The 16,232-nt window shown below is 38.0% G+C and overlaps 1 protein-coding gene across 1 annotated transcript; it reads right to left on the minus strand.

The window, feature by feature from the left end:
* Positions 1–1,956: 1,956 nt before the first annotated feature.
* Positions 1,957–16,027, minus strand: ZNF652 (zinc finger protein 652). Its single transcript, XM_036753850.1, has 5 exons — positions 14,953–16,027; positions 11,959–12,106; positions 10,389–10,504; positions 9,648–9,792; positions 1,957–3,140 (listed from the first exon to the last, which is right to left on the minus strand). The coding sequence occupies exons 1-5, from the start codon at positions 15,850–15,852 to the stop codon at positions 2,635–2,637; spliced, it is 1,815 nt and encodes a 604-aa protein (XP_036609745.1). The 5' UTR covers positions 15,853–16,027; the 3' UTR covers positions 1,957–2,634.
* Between the last annotated feature and the right edge of the window lie 205 nt (positions 16,028–16,232).

A 16,232-nucleotide genomic window follows, 5' to 3' on the forward strand; every position in this document is an offset into this window, starting at 1 on the left:
AGATTCTCTGAGTACTTTTCCTTAAAACCATGGATACCAGTCAAGTCAAAACCCAGAAAACAAAATTAGACAAGAATTGGGGACATTTTAAGGCTGCTCCACAATGACTTTCAATAGGCATTATATTTTGTGACAATTTTGGCTGATTTTTTTTGATAGCCTTTTTGAGCTTTTTTTAGGATGGTAGTGACTGCCTAATGCTGGATTTCCCATGGGTTGTGGGTTCTTTCTTAGGGGTTATAGACCTGCAACTCCCAAATCACAGGGAAGACCACCTAAAATTCCCAGTGTATCATTATAGTATTCCTAGGAAATGGACAACAAAACGGTCTTGAATTATATTCAGAATGGCTGTCTAATACTGTAAAGCTGTTTAGAACAAAGTAAGATATAATTTAACTGAGATACATTTTAAATAATAAAACGAAGCATTTTAACAGGTTTGACCATAAAAGTAGTGGCATGTCTACACAAAAATGTAGACGAAAAGTGTGGCATGGAATGCAAGGAGTTTATGGGAGAGCAGCCGCTAAGGATAAAAGTCATATAAATAAGGACCTAGCTTTCCTTACTGGCTTGTGTACTGGGAGCTTTAAAAATGTATCCAAATATCAAGAGAAATAACTCTTTAAATCTGTCCCAATTTTTTTAAGGCTTACACATAAAACAAGAAGCAAAGGTAGTCAGAGACGCCTTTTCTTCCTTTACTAATCAGAGCAGACAGACAAAGGTAAGAAGATTGTAACAGGAAAGCTAATAGAAAAGAACGTGATGTTTAGTTTTAGGTAATAACACAAAGTTCCAGAAGAGAACCTCTAACGCAATCGTACGTTTGGAAAAAAAAGAAGAACCTCCAAATGCTGGGGTACTGGATAGAGGCAGTTATTTGAAAATATGAGGGAAGGAAGAGAAACACTGGGGAATTTTGAGAGAAAACACAAAACAAGACAATGATAGCCAAATCTGAGTTTTCTGAGGTGGAGGAAACACCAATTTTTAAGCTTACTGTAAGAGTCAGTTCTGTTTAAATAAAAACAGAAGGGGAAAAATAGGAGAGCCATTCAGCAGCTGAATATTACCAATGTGCAAGGCCTTCTGCTGAACCATTCCCTATGATAACTGCTGACTCTTGCTAGACTCTATCAATCTCTGAAAAGTTACTAGGCTAAAAGTATTAGAGGTATGCTATCCCTGTCACTTGTTCAAATTGGCCACTTTAGAAATGTTTGCTTAGAATAGGACAGTTTAGTCTTACGAGTTTTCCCTTGCTATTATGTTACACATTAGAAAAGCTCCAAGTTGTGGATATATCCAGTGATAAAAGACATTTTCAATCATGTGACCAGCTTATGTTCTCATCTAAATGCCTCTTCAGCCTCTATCAGCAACATCATGTTTGTGATTCATGTTTAGAAATTTTCCTTCTCCTAACAACTCCAGAAAAAGAAAGCAACCTGAAAACAAGCAGCACATGATATGAGCCTCAAATTAGTCATATCATAAAAGTTAAACATGAACCCTGTTCCTAATGAGAATGAGGAACAGACATGACTGATATGAGACAACCTCCACTCCCTGCCCTTTTCTAGGTGGTGAACAACTCTTCTCACATTTTCAAAATGTGTGTGTGCTCTTCGATGTTTTCCTTAGAAAGAGACCCATTCCTTTTCAAAACATTTCATATAATACTCCACCTAAGGTAAAGAAGCATGTTCAGTGAGCCTAAGAGACACTTGGGTGGGAAGTGGAGATTTAAAAACTACCAAATAACTTATACCAGGTTCTGAAAGCAAAACATAATTTTTGCAGCAATCTGGCCTGGAGACCTTCTCAGATACATTTAGTCTCTGAAGCACCTTTGAGTAGTACGGATGTAAGGATAACTTTTAACTATAGAAGCTATATGCATCTTTAAGAATCACATTTTGATGATTATAAAAATTTTTCTATTTTACAACATAGGTCCAGCTACACTGAAAAAAATTACACCGCTTATTGAAATACATTTCATTTTAGAAACAGGTAACTACTAAAGAGGTCTATACAAAAACTCTAAAATAATTTCTGTAGTAAAATAAAGAGTGCGTTAGGAGAGAGCTACACAAACAAGAAATTTTTGTCTTTCTCTATAATGCTTGATATACTGTGATACGTAGCCAGTCCACCTCTGTTGCTGGCACCAAAAGCTGAAAAGAATTTGTTACAATACACAGTGATACAATTAATGCTCTGGATTAATCTCACAGCCTTCCCGATTAGTAAAAGGAAACCAGGCCTATCCCCTCTTTGAGGAGAAGTCCAGGATATAAAAGCAAGCATACCTCATCAGCTGATATGAAATTATAAAATTACACAAGTCTCAATATTTGAAATTTATAAAAGTCATGAGTAAAAAGCATATTGGGCTTTAGTTCCATTGGCTCCCCTGGTTAAGATGATCCTTCTCTATGAGCCAAAGGTAGTCTTCTCATTCATTCACTCGGATCTGCTGGTAACACCAAGCCAATGACAAGGCTCTTTTGCCAGAGGCTAAGAGGGAGTGGGATTGAGCTATAGACAACCTCATCAACTCCCACTCTGCAGACTCTCAAGTGGGTACATACTCAAGAGACAATAGATTGAAGAAGGTATTTGTTAATGATGTTGTGCTGAACTGTTCTTCTCTGCCAGGTGTCGTAGAAAGTTGTCCTCACTCTGGCCTCTGTGGTTTAAAGGCTCACTCTTAAAGAGAGCTGGAGGTGGGGGTAAGTGAGGGACTGGAGGGATGGGGAGGTGATGAGGATGATGTGGGTGAATGTGAAGGTGTGAAAAGGAATGGGGGATGGGCCGTGGCGGAAGAGTGCTTACTGGATTCATATTGATTGGTGGGGTAGGGGTTGTGGGTGTGTTCACGATGGAAGGGACTGGGGTGGCTGGGGAAGTTGTAAGTGGGATCTGGACAGCAGGCGGGATGTTCACAGGGCTGGTAACCCTAAAACACTTCTCCTTGTGAGCCTTGAGCATGTTGGAGAAGCGAAACCGCTGGCCACACACATCACATGGATAGGGTTTCTCGCCCGTGTGAGTTCTGCGGTGCCTCTTCATGTTTGGGCGGCTGGTGAAACTTTTGCCACAGATTTCACAGATAAAAGGTTTCTCTCCTGAGGTGACAAAGAGACAAAAACCAATGAACACAGTAAATTGCAGCTGTGGGTATTCTGTACAAGCAACATCTCCTGATAAAAAAATACAAGTTCTACCTTATTGAAATATGTCAATCTATATAGCAGTAATTATAAATTCCCAGATTTGGGATTAGTGACACTAGAGCATTTAAAAGTAAAATAAAACCTACGCTAAAGGTATCAGGTGCATTAAGTAAAAAGTCAACTAAAGTAGTGGTCTTTGACATGCTGTTCCAATACTTTCTAGCAAAGCTACTTTAATGTTTTACCGAACTTCACCCCATGGACCAAGTCCTTCCTGTCCAGTTCTTCTGAGTATACTCTAAGTAGTTTTTAGTTATCTCAATTTACATATAATTGAGGTTTCACAAGCTTTAGTTGAGAATTTCCTACAGAAAAAAATCTGCCTTCTATTGTATTTCTTTACATAATACTCAGCACATGGGTCTACTATAGAATTTTGAACTTTAAAAGCAATACAGACTTCATACAGGCTGCTGGACTTCTCAACATTAACTGAAATCCATTCCTTTTCCTCTCTCTAGTCTCACTGGATCTGGAGTGTATTGGTAATTAAGCTGGGACTTTTTCTTTTGGAGCACTTATTTAATTAAGTGCCCTTGATGAGTCCAGCCTTTGTTTCTTTGATTAAATCAGGAGTCTTTGATGACCTGCTTACCTCAAGGGAAAGCCTAGTTTACATGGGTTTGAGTAGCAAGTTGTGACACCCTTTGACCCTGAACAGGGTATATAAACTCAGAGGTTGGCATTTTGCCTTTGGGGCTCTCACTCACTGGAAGAGTGTTGGTGTGGAGACTCTGGGTAGCTGGTGGAGTCCCCCGGCTTTGAAGAAACCCAGATGTTGATGCTTCCCTGGTAACTATGTATTGCTATGGACAGACTGGTTTGTGTTGTTTGCTCTGTTGATATTATCTCTGTTTGTAATTACTATTCGTATTTGCTCTGAAGTCCAGGGTGCTGGCTTTTCCCCCTGAACTATGTGAATGATATATGTATGTTTAATTAAAGTGAGACTGTTAATCCCTTAAAGTTGCTTTCCTTAGAAAAGCAGATCAAAAGAACCTGTGCTCTTGTTGCTAGTCTTGTTGGGTCTTACACCTCAACAGCAGCTGCTAGCTACATTGTTGTTACATGGAGTCAGAAGACCTGTCTTTAAATGAATTCTGATTCTGCCTTTACTGCCTATGACCTTAAATTAACCTCTGTGGACTTGATGATAATAATGATCAATAATAATTTATACACTGAATTTATAATTTAAAATTTGCAAAACATATTACATGTTATCACATTTGATCATCATTACAATTCTAGGAGATACATACTATTAGTTACTTGTCCAGGATCATACAGCCTACCTCCAGGTCCAGTACTCTATATTCTGCCACCTAGCTGCCTAGTTACCTCATCTGTAAAATGAGGGAGTTGGATTAGATGATTTGAAGTCCTTTCAGTTCTCATGCGTCTCTCTTCTCTCACTTAACTGCTTAGTTTATTCCTGTTGTCTATATCTGCTACTCTAGACATAATCTCTCATTCCTACTGTCTTAACATATCCATCCAACTCAATCACACACTGTTTCACCTCCGCAATCAGTCCTCCTAACCACTACTCCTTTTCACTATGCCTTGCAGAAGTATTATTCCATTTTGGCCAAACTTCCTTCTACCCAGACCTATTTCTCACCTCTTTTCTTTTAACTCCTTACCCTCATCATAAAAGAAATAAAGTTGTGATTATATAGTACTGTCTCCTCCTTAACTTGGTCTCTGTCTGTCTGAGCCAAGCTTCAGTCACTCAAATCCTTTTTCTTCACCAAGTCCATTAGCTTTTTTGGTTTTGTTTTTTATTCAGTTCTCAATCTTTATTTATTTATTTAATATTTTTAGTTTTCAGCATTGATTTTCACAAGAGTTTGAATTACAAATTTTCTCCCCATTTCTACCCTCCCCCTGCTCCAAGATGGCATATATTCTGACTGCCCCGTTCCCCAGTCAGCCTTCCCTTCTGTCACCCCACTCCCCCCATCCCCTTTTCCCTTACTTTCTTGTAGGGCAAGATAGATTTCTTTGCCCCACCACCTGTATATCTTATTTCCTAGTTGCATGCAAAAACTTTTTTTTTTTGAACATCTGCTTTTAAAACTTTGAGTTTCAAATTCTCTCCCCTCTTCCCTCCCCACCCACCCTCCCTAAGCAATTCAACTTAGGCCACATGCATATCATTATGTAAAACCCTTCCACAATACTTATGTTGTGAAAGACTAACTATATTTTGCTCCTTCCTATCCGATCCCACTTTGTTCAATTTTCTCCCTTGACCCTGTCCCTTTTCGAAAGTGTTTGCTTTTGATTACCTCCTCCCCCTATCTGCCCTTCCTTCTATCGTCCCCTCCTTTTTTAATCTCCTTCCTCCTTCTTTCCTGTGGGGTAAGATGCCCAATTGAGTGTGTATGGTATTCCCCCCTCAGGTCAAATCTGATGAGAGCAAGATTCACTCATTCCCCCTCACCTGCCCCCTCCTCCCTTCCTACAGAACTGCTTTTTCTTGCCACTTTTATGCGAGATAATTCACCCCATTCTATCTCTCCCTTTCTCTCTTTCTCAATATATTCCTCTCTCATCCCTTAATTTGATTTTATTATTTTAGATATCATCCCTTCATATTCAACTTACCCTGTGCCCTCTGTCTACATATATATATATTCCCTTCAGCTACCCTAATACTGATGTCTCATGAATTACACACATCGTCTTTCCATGTACGAACGTAAACAAAACAGTTCAACTTTAGTAAGTCCCTTATCCATTAGCTTTTTTTTTATCTCTACCTAACTACACCAGATTTCTTACCCAACCTGGGTTCCATGGCCACACTGACTTTTCACAAAAGTATTCAATCAATGTCTTTGGGATGTTCCACTGTGCCAATGTTCAAAACTAGATCAACCTCACTGTACTTCTTTCTCCACTCTGGATTCCCAAGCTATAGAGTTAGGTTAGAGAAATATACAGAATTGAGCAAGTGGTCTACCAAAAATCTATGAATCAGATTTGAACTAATCCCTTGCCAATATTCAGCAATTATTTTATTCATTACTGTCTGATTCTTCAAGGAACTTCTCACAATGGCTATTTTATTTTGTCTCCACTTTTCATGTTTCCAATCTGGCTTATAATCCTTTATTTCCCTCAAGCTACACTCTCAGAAAAACTTGCTCATTTCACTGAGATTCACACCATTCAATATTCAGGCCTGTGTATAATGTGCTCAACTCAACACAATCTCTAGACTCATGTTGCTTCACATTTTTCTCAAAAGAGAAGCCCCTTTCTACAAAGCTAACCATTGTTGGTCCCATTCTATCCTAGAAGAGTATTTTGTTTTCATATTTATCTACTCCCTTCCTAATGTCTTCAGTCTTTCCTCTCCAGGGGTTCTTTTTCTAACACTTCAAATATGCACAGGTCTCCCCTATTTTTGAAAAAATAAATCTTAAAAAAAACCCCACTGCTTCTATATTATTCAATTTCTCTCCTTCCTTTTACTGCCAAAATCTTTAAATGAGTGTGCTATAGCTGATATTTCCATTTTTCCTCACTACCTAATCCCTCTTTTTTTGTTTAGTTGTTTTCGGTTTTGTCACTTTTCTTGGCAAAGACATGGGAGCGGTTTGCCATTTCCTTCTCTAGCTCATTTTACAGATGAGGAAACTAAAGCAAAAAGAGTTAAGTGACTTGTTCAGAGTCACACAGTTGTTGTCTGAAGTTGGATTTGAACTCAGGTTGTTCTCACTCTACATCCTGCACTCCTTCCACTCACCACGTAGCTGCTCTAAAAGAATCCCTCTTTAAACCCTAGTTATTTGGCTTACACCCCGTCTCCTGAATGTGACCTCCTTTTTGACAAATCCATTTTCTTTTTCCTCCGTTCTCATTTTACTTTACCTCTCTGCTGTATTTAAAATTAATTACTTCTGCTCTCCACCTTTCTGTAAAACTATCTTTTTCTTTTAGAAACTACACTTTTCTGGCTTTTTCTCTCATCCTTTTTGCTGACTCCTCTTCCCTCTGAGTTCTTGGTCCTCTAGTTCTTCTCTGTATCTCTTCCCTCATATCACTTCATCATTTGCATGACTTCAATCGCCATTGCCATAATGATGACTTTGAAATATAAATTTCACTTCAGTTCCATTCTCACGTCCTCCACTTTTGGCTAGATATTATCATTCTGATAGCCTCCCATTTGTAAATGGTACCATCATTCTTCCAGTTGTTCATGTTCAATGCCCAACTTCCCAGGCCATCTTTGACACAACTCTACCTTTTATCTTGCATATATCCAACCAGTTTGCACATCAACTCTTACTCATTTTCCTTCAAAATATTTCTTGTATCAATACTCTCTTATTTCTATTGATACCACCTAGGCCCTCATTACTTCAATTCCTGGATTATCACAATGGCTTCATCCTCAATTATAGACATCCCCCCTCCAATTCATTCTACATAGAATGTTCTCTGAAACTGCCACTTTCATTATGTTACTTATGAGTTCAAAAACCTCCAACGGATTCTCATTTATCATAATCTCTCAAGATGTAAAATCTGGAAGGGGCCACAACAGGTTACCTAGTTTAGCAATTTCATTTTATAGTCTAACTCTTTTCTTTAAAGATTTCTATAAACTTCTCTATTCTACCAATCCAACATTATTTCTCACAATTTTTCAGTAGCTCTTGATCCCAATCATGATCATCATCCCTACTTCCTTGCTCTCACTCATGTTCTTCCTTTTCCCTGGAATGTTCCAACTCTCAATTTGATGATCCTCACTCTTACTCATTTTTCAAGTCCCAGTTCTACTCCCACTTCCTCTGTGAAGGCTTCCCCAATCATTCCTTCCTTAACTGATCTCACCTTCTCTGATGTTTATAATCTGTATCAGACAATTCAGTACTTAGCTATATACTGTCATGTATTATTCGAAATAATTTCATGTAAATTTGTCTTGCCCAGCCAAACTGATTTATTTGCTATTCTTCACAAAAGACACCATTTCCAGTAAACATGTCTTTGAACTGGCTGTCCACCATGCCTGAAATATACGCCTTCCTCACTACTACCTCTGAGAATTCATAGCTTTTCCAAAACTTAGCTGACACACCATCATCTACGTGAAGTCTTTCATGATCCCAGATGTGAGTGCCCTACCCCTCAAAATTGCCTTGCATTTATTTTATGTATATTTTGTAAATATTTATATGTGTATATGTTGTTTCTCCTGGTAGAACATAATCTCCATGAAAAGTAGGGACTGTTTTCTTTTTGGTTTCATATCCTTAACATCTGGCACACAGCACTTAGTTCTAAAAATGAGCATCAGGTAAGCTGTTATATTCCGCTCTTCATCTGGACTTAGGGGCTTCTGAGTGTCGTCCACCTTCTGAAATGCCATTTGGCTAGCCAACCACTGTTCACTGTTCTGCAACCACTTTTAATTACTAAACTTTGACAGGATCGTCTCATAGTAATACAAGCTGTCCCAAAAGTCTTTAATGATTAAGCTTTAATAAATTTAAATAAGCCAAATGAAGCCAATTTAGTAAGCTTAAACTTACACTAATACTTTAGCACACCATTTAAATCCACAACAACATACCATAAGAGGAAACATTTCTCTGACCATCCCTGTTAAGTTCAGAAATCAAGCCAAGCCAGCCCACCTCTTCCTTCCCCTTCTTCTCCCTCCCTTCCATATAGATATTCATTTACCTAAAGGCAAGAGGTCTTTTATAATAATTTGAGGTTCTGGAGCTATTATTTTACTGAATAATCTAAAGTGTGACAACTGGATTTAATTGAGAAAATTAGTCATTTGTAACTAAATAATAAACATTGCTCAATATGGGCTAAAGAGAGCCATCCCAAATGGACAAATAAAGATTAAGACAAAATAATAGGGTTTATGTGGTAATCTGAGGATTTTTTTGTTTTGGGAGAATTATGGCTATGGATATTAATCTGCTCACAAGATGCCCAGTTCAAGTCAATGCTATCAAATCCTAGGCTTTCCATGTGCTTTTATAAATACACAAATCACTTTCGGAACCAATATAGCCATATCTCATTTTATGTAATAGATACGTTCATGAAAAGTTACGTGCAAACATAATTTTGATAAATCTTATCATTCTAAACTACAGTAGTTCATTATTTAATGAAACTCGGGTGTGACTACTTCAATAAATCAACAATCCTTTTTTCAAATGAATAATCATGTCCTGATATTCTGACTTATAAATCAATATTTTCTTATGTCAGTTTTGTTCAACATAGGGTAACAACTGTATGATACAAGTTTTTGATTTAGAGTTAAGCAGGTAGCTGTCCCACCCCACACCATAAAGTCATATACCACACAGGCACAAAGTATTTGTACCTTTACCAAGAAAGCCTTACCAGTGTGTGTTTTCATGTGCTCGTCGAAGTACTGTTTCATGTTGAAGTCCTTGCCGCACCACTGACACATGAACTGCTTATGTCCAATGTGGATGCTCATGTGGGAGCGAAGCTGGTACTTGTATTGAAACCTTTCATCACAGTTCTGTATCGGACACAGCAGAGAGAATCTTGAATCACACTGGATGATGGATACGGCAGCAATGCTTGAGCAATGGTGCATATAACAGAAGCTTTCCCCCTCAGCATATCCTAACCCTTTCTCTGAGACTGAGGTATGTTCAACTTAAAATGGGAACTGCACCCCCCCCCATCAACTATTTTGCTTTGTTTACAGGTGAGTTACTAATGAACAAAGGAGGAAAAAATCTCCAAATAATGTCAGTTTAGCGTACTGAACCAAGCTCTATTACTGGAGGCAGAAATATAACTTCCCATAAAGTGACAAAAATGGCTATTTCATCATCTCCTAAATATAGACCTGACCGAAGAAGCTTAATAGTAGGGCATGTTAGTAGTGTGTTAAAATAAAATTTTAAGTTATATAGACAACACACACCCCACAAAGACATACAGTCCTATTTAAATAGCGATTAAACATATTGCCAATGGTGTATTTCTGAAGGTTTTGAAGAAACATAGTCTTGAACTGAGCTATACATCTCTTTCTCGAGAAACAGTGCCAAATATCCCAAGGCCACTCCCTTCTGCCTATCTTCAACATAGCAGCAATTTCCTCACCTCACACCTGAAGGGTTTCTCTCCAGAATGCTGCAGGGAATGCACCTTGAGGGACATACTGCGTTTGAACGACTTTCCACAGGTTTCACATGTAAATGGCATGTCTTTTGTATGTGCTGCAACACAGAATGTATTTATGCTCAGAATACTAAGTTCACCCAAAACATCATATAATCATATAGGAAAAAAACATATGTCCTTCTGTTATAAAACTATATTCCCATTTCTTGAATCATTTTTTTAGTCATTAATGATAATATCCTGAGTAGGAGAACAAATGATATTTAAAAGGGGAAAGAGGGAAGTGGGAGAGGGGAGAACCATACCATAAAATAAGTGCTGCCTGGTGAACTAAATACTCAAGGTCACACCATAGGAAAACTAGAAGAGAACCAGATCAGGTACCTTCACAGCTATAGCTAAGGGGAGAATTCTTATCACACAAGGGAGAGAAGCAATCAGATAAAAAGATAAACAGATAATTCCAATTACATGAAATTGAAAAGCTTTCGCAGTAACAAAAATCAGTGCCACTAAGATTAGAAGTGAAGTCACTGACTGGGAAATAAATAGTCATGTCAAACATCTCTGGTAAGGAATTTATGCCCAAGATATAGGGACCTAATATGAATGGATAAGACTAAGAGTTATTCCTCAGTAGATAAAGTGGTCAAAGGATACAAACAAATAGTTCTCAAAAGAAGAAGTAAACAACCACATGAAAGACTGCTCTCAATCACTAATAATAAGAGAAAAGCAAATCAAAAATTTTGAGGTTTCACCTCACAGTCAGCAAATTGGCAAAGATGACAAAAGATCCGAATAATTAACGTTAGAAAGGCTGAGGAAAGTCAGGCATATGGATAAACCATTGGTGGAGCTATGAGTTGATCCAATCATTCTGGAAAGCAATTTGAAATTATGCTAAGAAAGTCACTAAAAACATCCACACCTTTGACCTAAAGATCTCAGTCCAATGATGAGGTCAAAGGTAGAAAGAAAAGTCTCATTTTCCACTAAAAATATTTATAGACTGGCAAGACTTATATGAACTGATACAAAGTGAAGTAAGTAGAACAAGGAAAACAATATACACAATGACTACAACAATATGAGTGGAAAGAATAGTAACAAAAAGAAACTGAACCCTGCAGTTATAGTAACCAAGCTTGGTTCCAAAGAAGAGATGAGAAAATGTACCTTTTCTCTGTCTGCTGGAGAAGTGGACAACTATTGATGTGAGCAGTGCATATGCTGTCAGACTCAGCTGATGTGCTGGTTAATTTTGCTGCTTCTTTTCCTTCTCATTTTTTATATATTTGGAAATGAAGGTGATATAAAAACAAAAGAAATCAAGATTTTTTTTTTTTTAAAAAAAGAACTACTGTTTGATGCTTACAGGAAGGACTCAAGACTTTTTTCATTTAGTTTCAATAAGTCAAGGATGACTGAGATAAAGCAGCTCTCCCAATCTTGGTCCATGGTGGGCAGAAAGAAAAGTCTTGTAAACAAGGAAAATTACAAGTATAAGAGGATAAAGAGGACAGAAGTAGTGGCAGGAAGAACTCACCAACCATGTGCTTCCGCACATGAGCCATGGTGTAGAACTTCTTCTCACAAATCTCACAGGAAAATTTCTTTTCTGCATATCCATGGACAATCTTGATATGTTCATGAAGGGACCAGAGCTTCTTGAATGATTTGTTACAGGAAACGCACTATGTGAGTGGGATAAACAGAAAGAAACTTAATTTACAGCTCACAAGAAGCTGCATTTGCCTGCTGGCAGAAGGAACATGTGAGTTTTTAATTCATGGCAGAAGCCACAAATTCAGAGAAACCCAATTCCCGATGGCTCAGATCTTAACTAGATTTCTCCCAAATACCAAATACTCTCTATTTTTATCTGCTAAGCCTCAACATTCAGACACACTTTGGGAGATTTATTAACTATAACTAAACTAAGGCAACTCTTTGTGACCCTATTTGGGGTTTTATTTGGCAAAGATACTGGAGCAGTTTGACATTTCCTTCTCCAGAAGAGTTAGACATGACTGAAACAACAACCACAACCATCACTACCACCACCACAACAACACCACCACTACCAAGGCAAGAAGAAATGAGGAGTTGCCTTTGAATTGAGATACTGTCTGGCTAGTATCTTCTTAGTGGCATAGACAGCTAGCTCTTGCTGAAGGAACTCCAAATCCTTAATATGCAAACTGTTCACTATCCAGAGCAATTAGACTTTTCTGGTACCTCAACATGCTTTTATGTCACTTTCTTTGCAAGCCCAGCTGCTGCATGCTAAGGGGATTCAAGCCAATCTTAATAATGGCCTAAAGAAAGCATGATGAGGATAATAAATACAATGTGGAGAAAAAAACAAGACCCCCCATAATGTATACTGTATTACAATGCCACCTTTCCACTCTATCAAAATGGATAATTTAAAACTCATTCTATAGCCCCTTTTCATCAAATCAATTACAACTATTAAATGCTTCCCTTTGACACAGCTCAATACAAATTCATCAATGTAAACGTCAACACTCCTTTTCCAACAGAAATTTCAGATCTCTCTCGTTACAGTTATTATCCTTGCACCAGCCTGTCTATTGGCATTTGACTTACCACTGAATTCAATGATAATCTCTCTTACCTACAGACACACTGAGTAGGAACTGTACCTGAACAAAATGCTTCTGGTAAAAGAGATCAGGTCTAGAAAGTTTTGGGGAATTATTAAGATCCAGGGTACATACACAGAGTAATCATGCCAGCATTTAAACTAAAGAATCCAAGAATATCGGCTCTCATCAGAAACAGGTCTGGGCAGAGTTGATAAGAAAATCTATAGGTGCTAATATATTGCTCTAAGAAAAGCTACAACTTACCCAACAGACTTCTGTGGAAAAACAGTATAACATTCTACATACGAATAGTTATGATTTTTACCATCTCTCATCATGAACCTTCACCAGAAACACTAAGTTTCTATAAGCAAGGACAAAACACAACAAAGTTGTTTTTTCTTTTTAACAGATTTTGTTCACTAAGTCAACAAGCTCTATGAACAAGTCTGTATGCACAACTGACATTTGGCAAGGTGACAATTATTTTTTTAAAAAGGATTTCCTTGGTATCTGCTTGTAAGCTATACTTTCCTGAAGTTTAACATAAAATCAGAAGAATGAAGGATACTTATGAAGATCATGACAATTTTCAATATTCATCAGAAACCAGTAGTTACAGGATTTCAATTTTATCCCTAGAGTGCAGCATTGTGCTATATTTATTCCTTTTGTTCAGGATAATTCATATTAAGTCATATAGACAAAACACTTATCTCTTAAAAGAACAGCAGGTTTTTTTTCCTTTTTCTTTTTTATCCTTTGTTTTAATGGATGGGTCACTGAATGGGGGCAGGAATATATTCAGAAATGAATGTGATGTAAAGATAAAAGATATTGCAAATTTTAAAAATCACATAAAAATAAAGTAAAGCAAAGATTTCAACTGTTGGAGGTCAAGAAATGGGGTTGAAGACAGAAAGTTATATCTATTAGAAACTGATAAAAGAAGCTTTCTAAGAAAATAAATTCATTCTTTCAAAAGGTTTAAAATATTTCCATTTTGCATATCCCAAAAAGGAAGAATCTTTAAAACAGATTTAGCTTTCAGTGAATGTTCATTACTATGTATGCATATAAAAGAATCCAATGTTATTAATCAGAACACTTCTAAAAACTACTATAATAGTCAATTAGATTCACTAATCTGCATCATACATAGTTTCATTACCTTATTGATTATAATGACACTGTGCTGAAACTTTATGTAAGGAAATTACAACATATTTTTCAACCAATTCAGCCTTCAAAGTTTAGCTATTCTCATGTGCTTAGTTTCAAATTTATTCTTGTTAGCTCTCCACTGGTAAAAGCAAGCTCATTCCTGGAAATCTTTTTTCTTTTCACCTACTTGAAGTCATTAAGGATGTTATTCCCTCAGCTATACCCAAATTTGGCACTTAAACAGAAAAAACCCTTCCCCTCTACCTGACACCTCCCTATGACCTCTAACCTTTAAGACCCTAAACCAGGGGTGGGGAACCTACAGCTACATGTGGCCCTCTAGGTCCTCAAGTGTGGCCCTTTGACTGAATCCAAACTCTATGAAGTTTGAATTCAGTCAAAGGGCCACACTTGAGGACCTAGAGGGCCACATGTGGCCTTGAGGCCACAAGTTCTCCACCCTACCCTAAACTATACATGTTAACTGTTATAAGATACCGAACCTGACTGAAAAGATGGCCAACTAAGTACCAAATCAGATCATTCCTTACAGTATAGCCTTCTTCTCACACTTCCAGATTTTGGGGTCAGTTTATATTTAAAGTTTTGACTGTAAAATAGGAGACCCTAGTGCTGAAAGATTAAAATACACAATTGCTGAAAACTTACTCTAGTCTCTATTATCTATTCTCTTGGGCATATATCAAGAAAGTCTGGAGAGATAAGCATTACTCTAGGATTCCCTTCTCGTTGACCAAACCTACCTGGATGTTTTTTTCACAGTCTGTTTGCTGATGAAGGGACAGCTCACTTTCCAGGACAAACTTCTTGCCACATTTGTCACAGATCTGCATGCGCCTATGAGTGACATTCATGTGCTTCTCCAGGTACCAGCGTGTATTAAACACTCTGGGACACTTCTCACAAGTCAAAGTCTCCTTCTCTTCACACTTAGCTTTCTGCACTGGTGCCTTTGGCTCCTTTGCAGCCTTCTTCTTTCGCTTGGGAGGCTCTACACTTTTCCTACGGCCTCTGGTTGTTCTGGGTGTAGGGGAAGTGGCGGCTGCGGCGACTGATGCAGCTCTCCTTGTTCTCCTTTGGGCAACACTGACTTTCTCCACTCTCTTCTCCTTTTTCTTTTGCCGTTCATTCTCTTCATAGTCATTACTATCATCGGTGGCCTCTTCCTCACTTTCTTCCTCTTCCTCCTCACTGCTGGTTTTAAGAACTGGAGTCTCTTTTGACTGAGAGGAAACCCCCTTCTCCCCCTTAGATACATTTAATGTTTGGTTGTTAAGGTTTACCTCTACTATAATCTGTTCCCTTTTATAAGTTACTTCTTCCTCTTCTTCTTCCATGTCATCAGAGTTCTCCTGGTCTTCTTTAACAGCACGGACTTCAGCCACCGATCTGGTTTCCCTGAAGAAAGGTTGTTCTTCTGTTTCGTGGAGATGTGGTTTGCTCATTTTGGTGTCCACTAAAACAGAATACGGGCTTCCTGACTCTCTTTTGTACACTTTGGTGGACAGGTCAAGTTCTTGGTTGGCACCATGATAAAATGTGGATGGCACTTGACCACGATGGCTGTCTTCTTGTGCCATTCCTGCTACATGCACGGCACAGTTTTCAACCAGTTCTTGGCAAGAATTGGCTGTGTGGCTCATTGGCAAAGGGCCCGATTCATTAAGCAGTTTAGAAGGTGGTGAAGCAGCTTTAAAATAGTGTGGGCAATAAGACACAAAACCCGTTCCATTCACATAGAATGATAAAATTAAAAAGGGAAAGATCCTCCTCTTAGAGCCTACATGCAATTCTTCCAGTGTTTCAGCACCAAAACAGAATCAAAGAAGTTTGGTAGTATGGCAAGAGTAGCACTAGAGCTTTTTCTTTTGAAGAGCACTGCAAATGACTCGGAGCATCTTATCTACAAAGAAGAGCAGAGAGAAGGAAAAATATCAAATGCCACTACTTCCTACTTATAATACGTGCTGAATTTATCCAACAAACATTGTCTCAAGATTACTGGATCCTGAATACACCATGT

Source organism: Trichosurus vulpecula, chromosome 4, assembly GCF_011100635.1.
Source record: "Trichosurus vulpecula isolate mTriVul1 chromosome 4, mTriVul1.pri, whole genome shotgun sequence".
In the NCBI taxonomy this organism is placed as follows: domain Eukaryota; kingdom Metazoa; phylum Chordata; class Mammalia; order Diprotodontia; family Phalangeridae; genus Trichosurus; species Trichosurus vulpecula.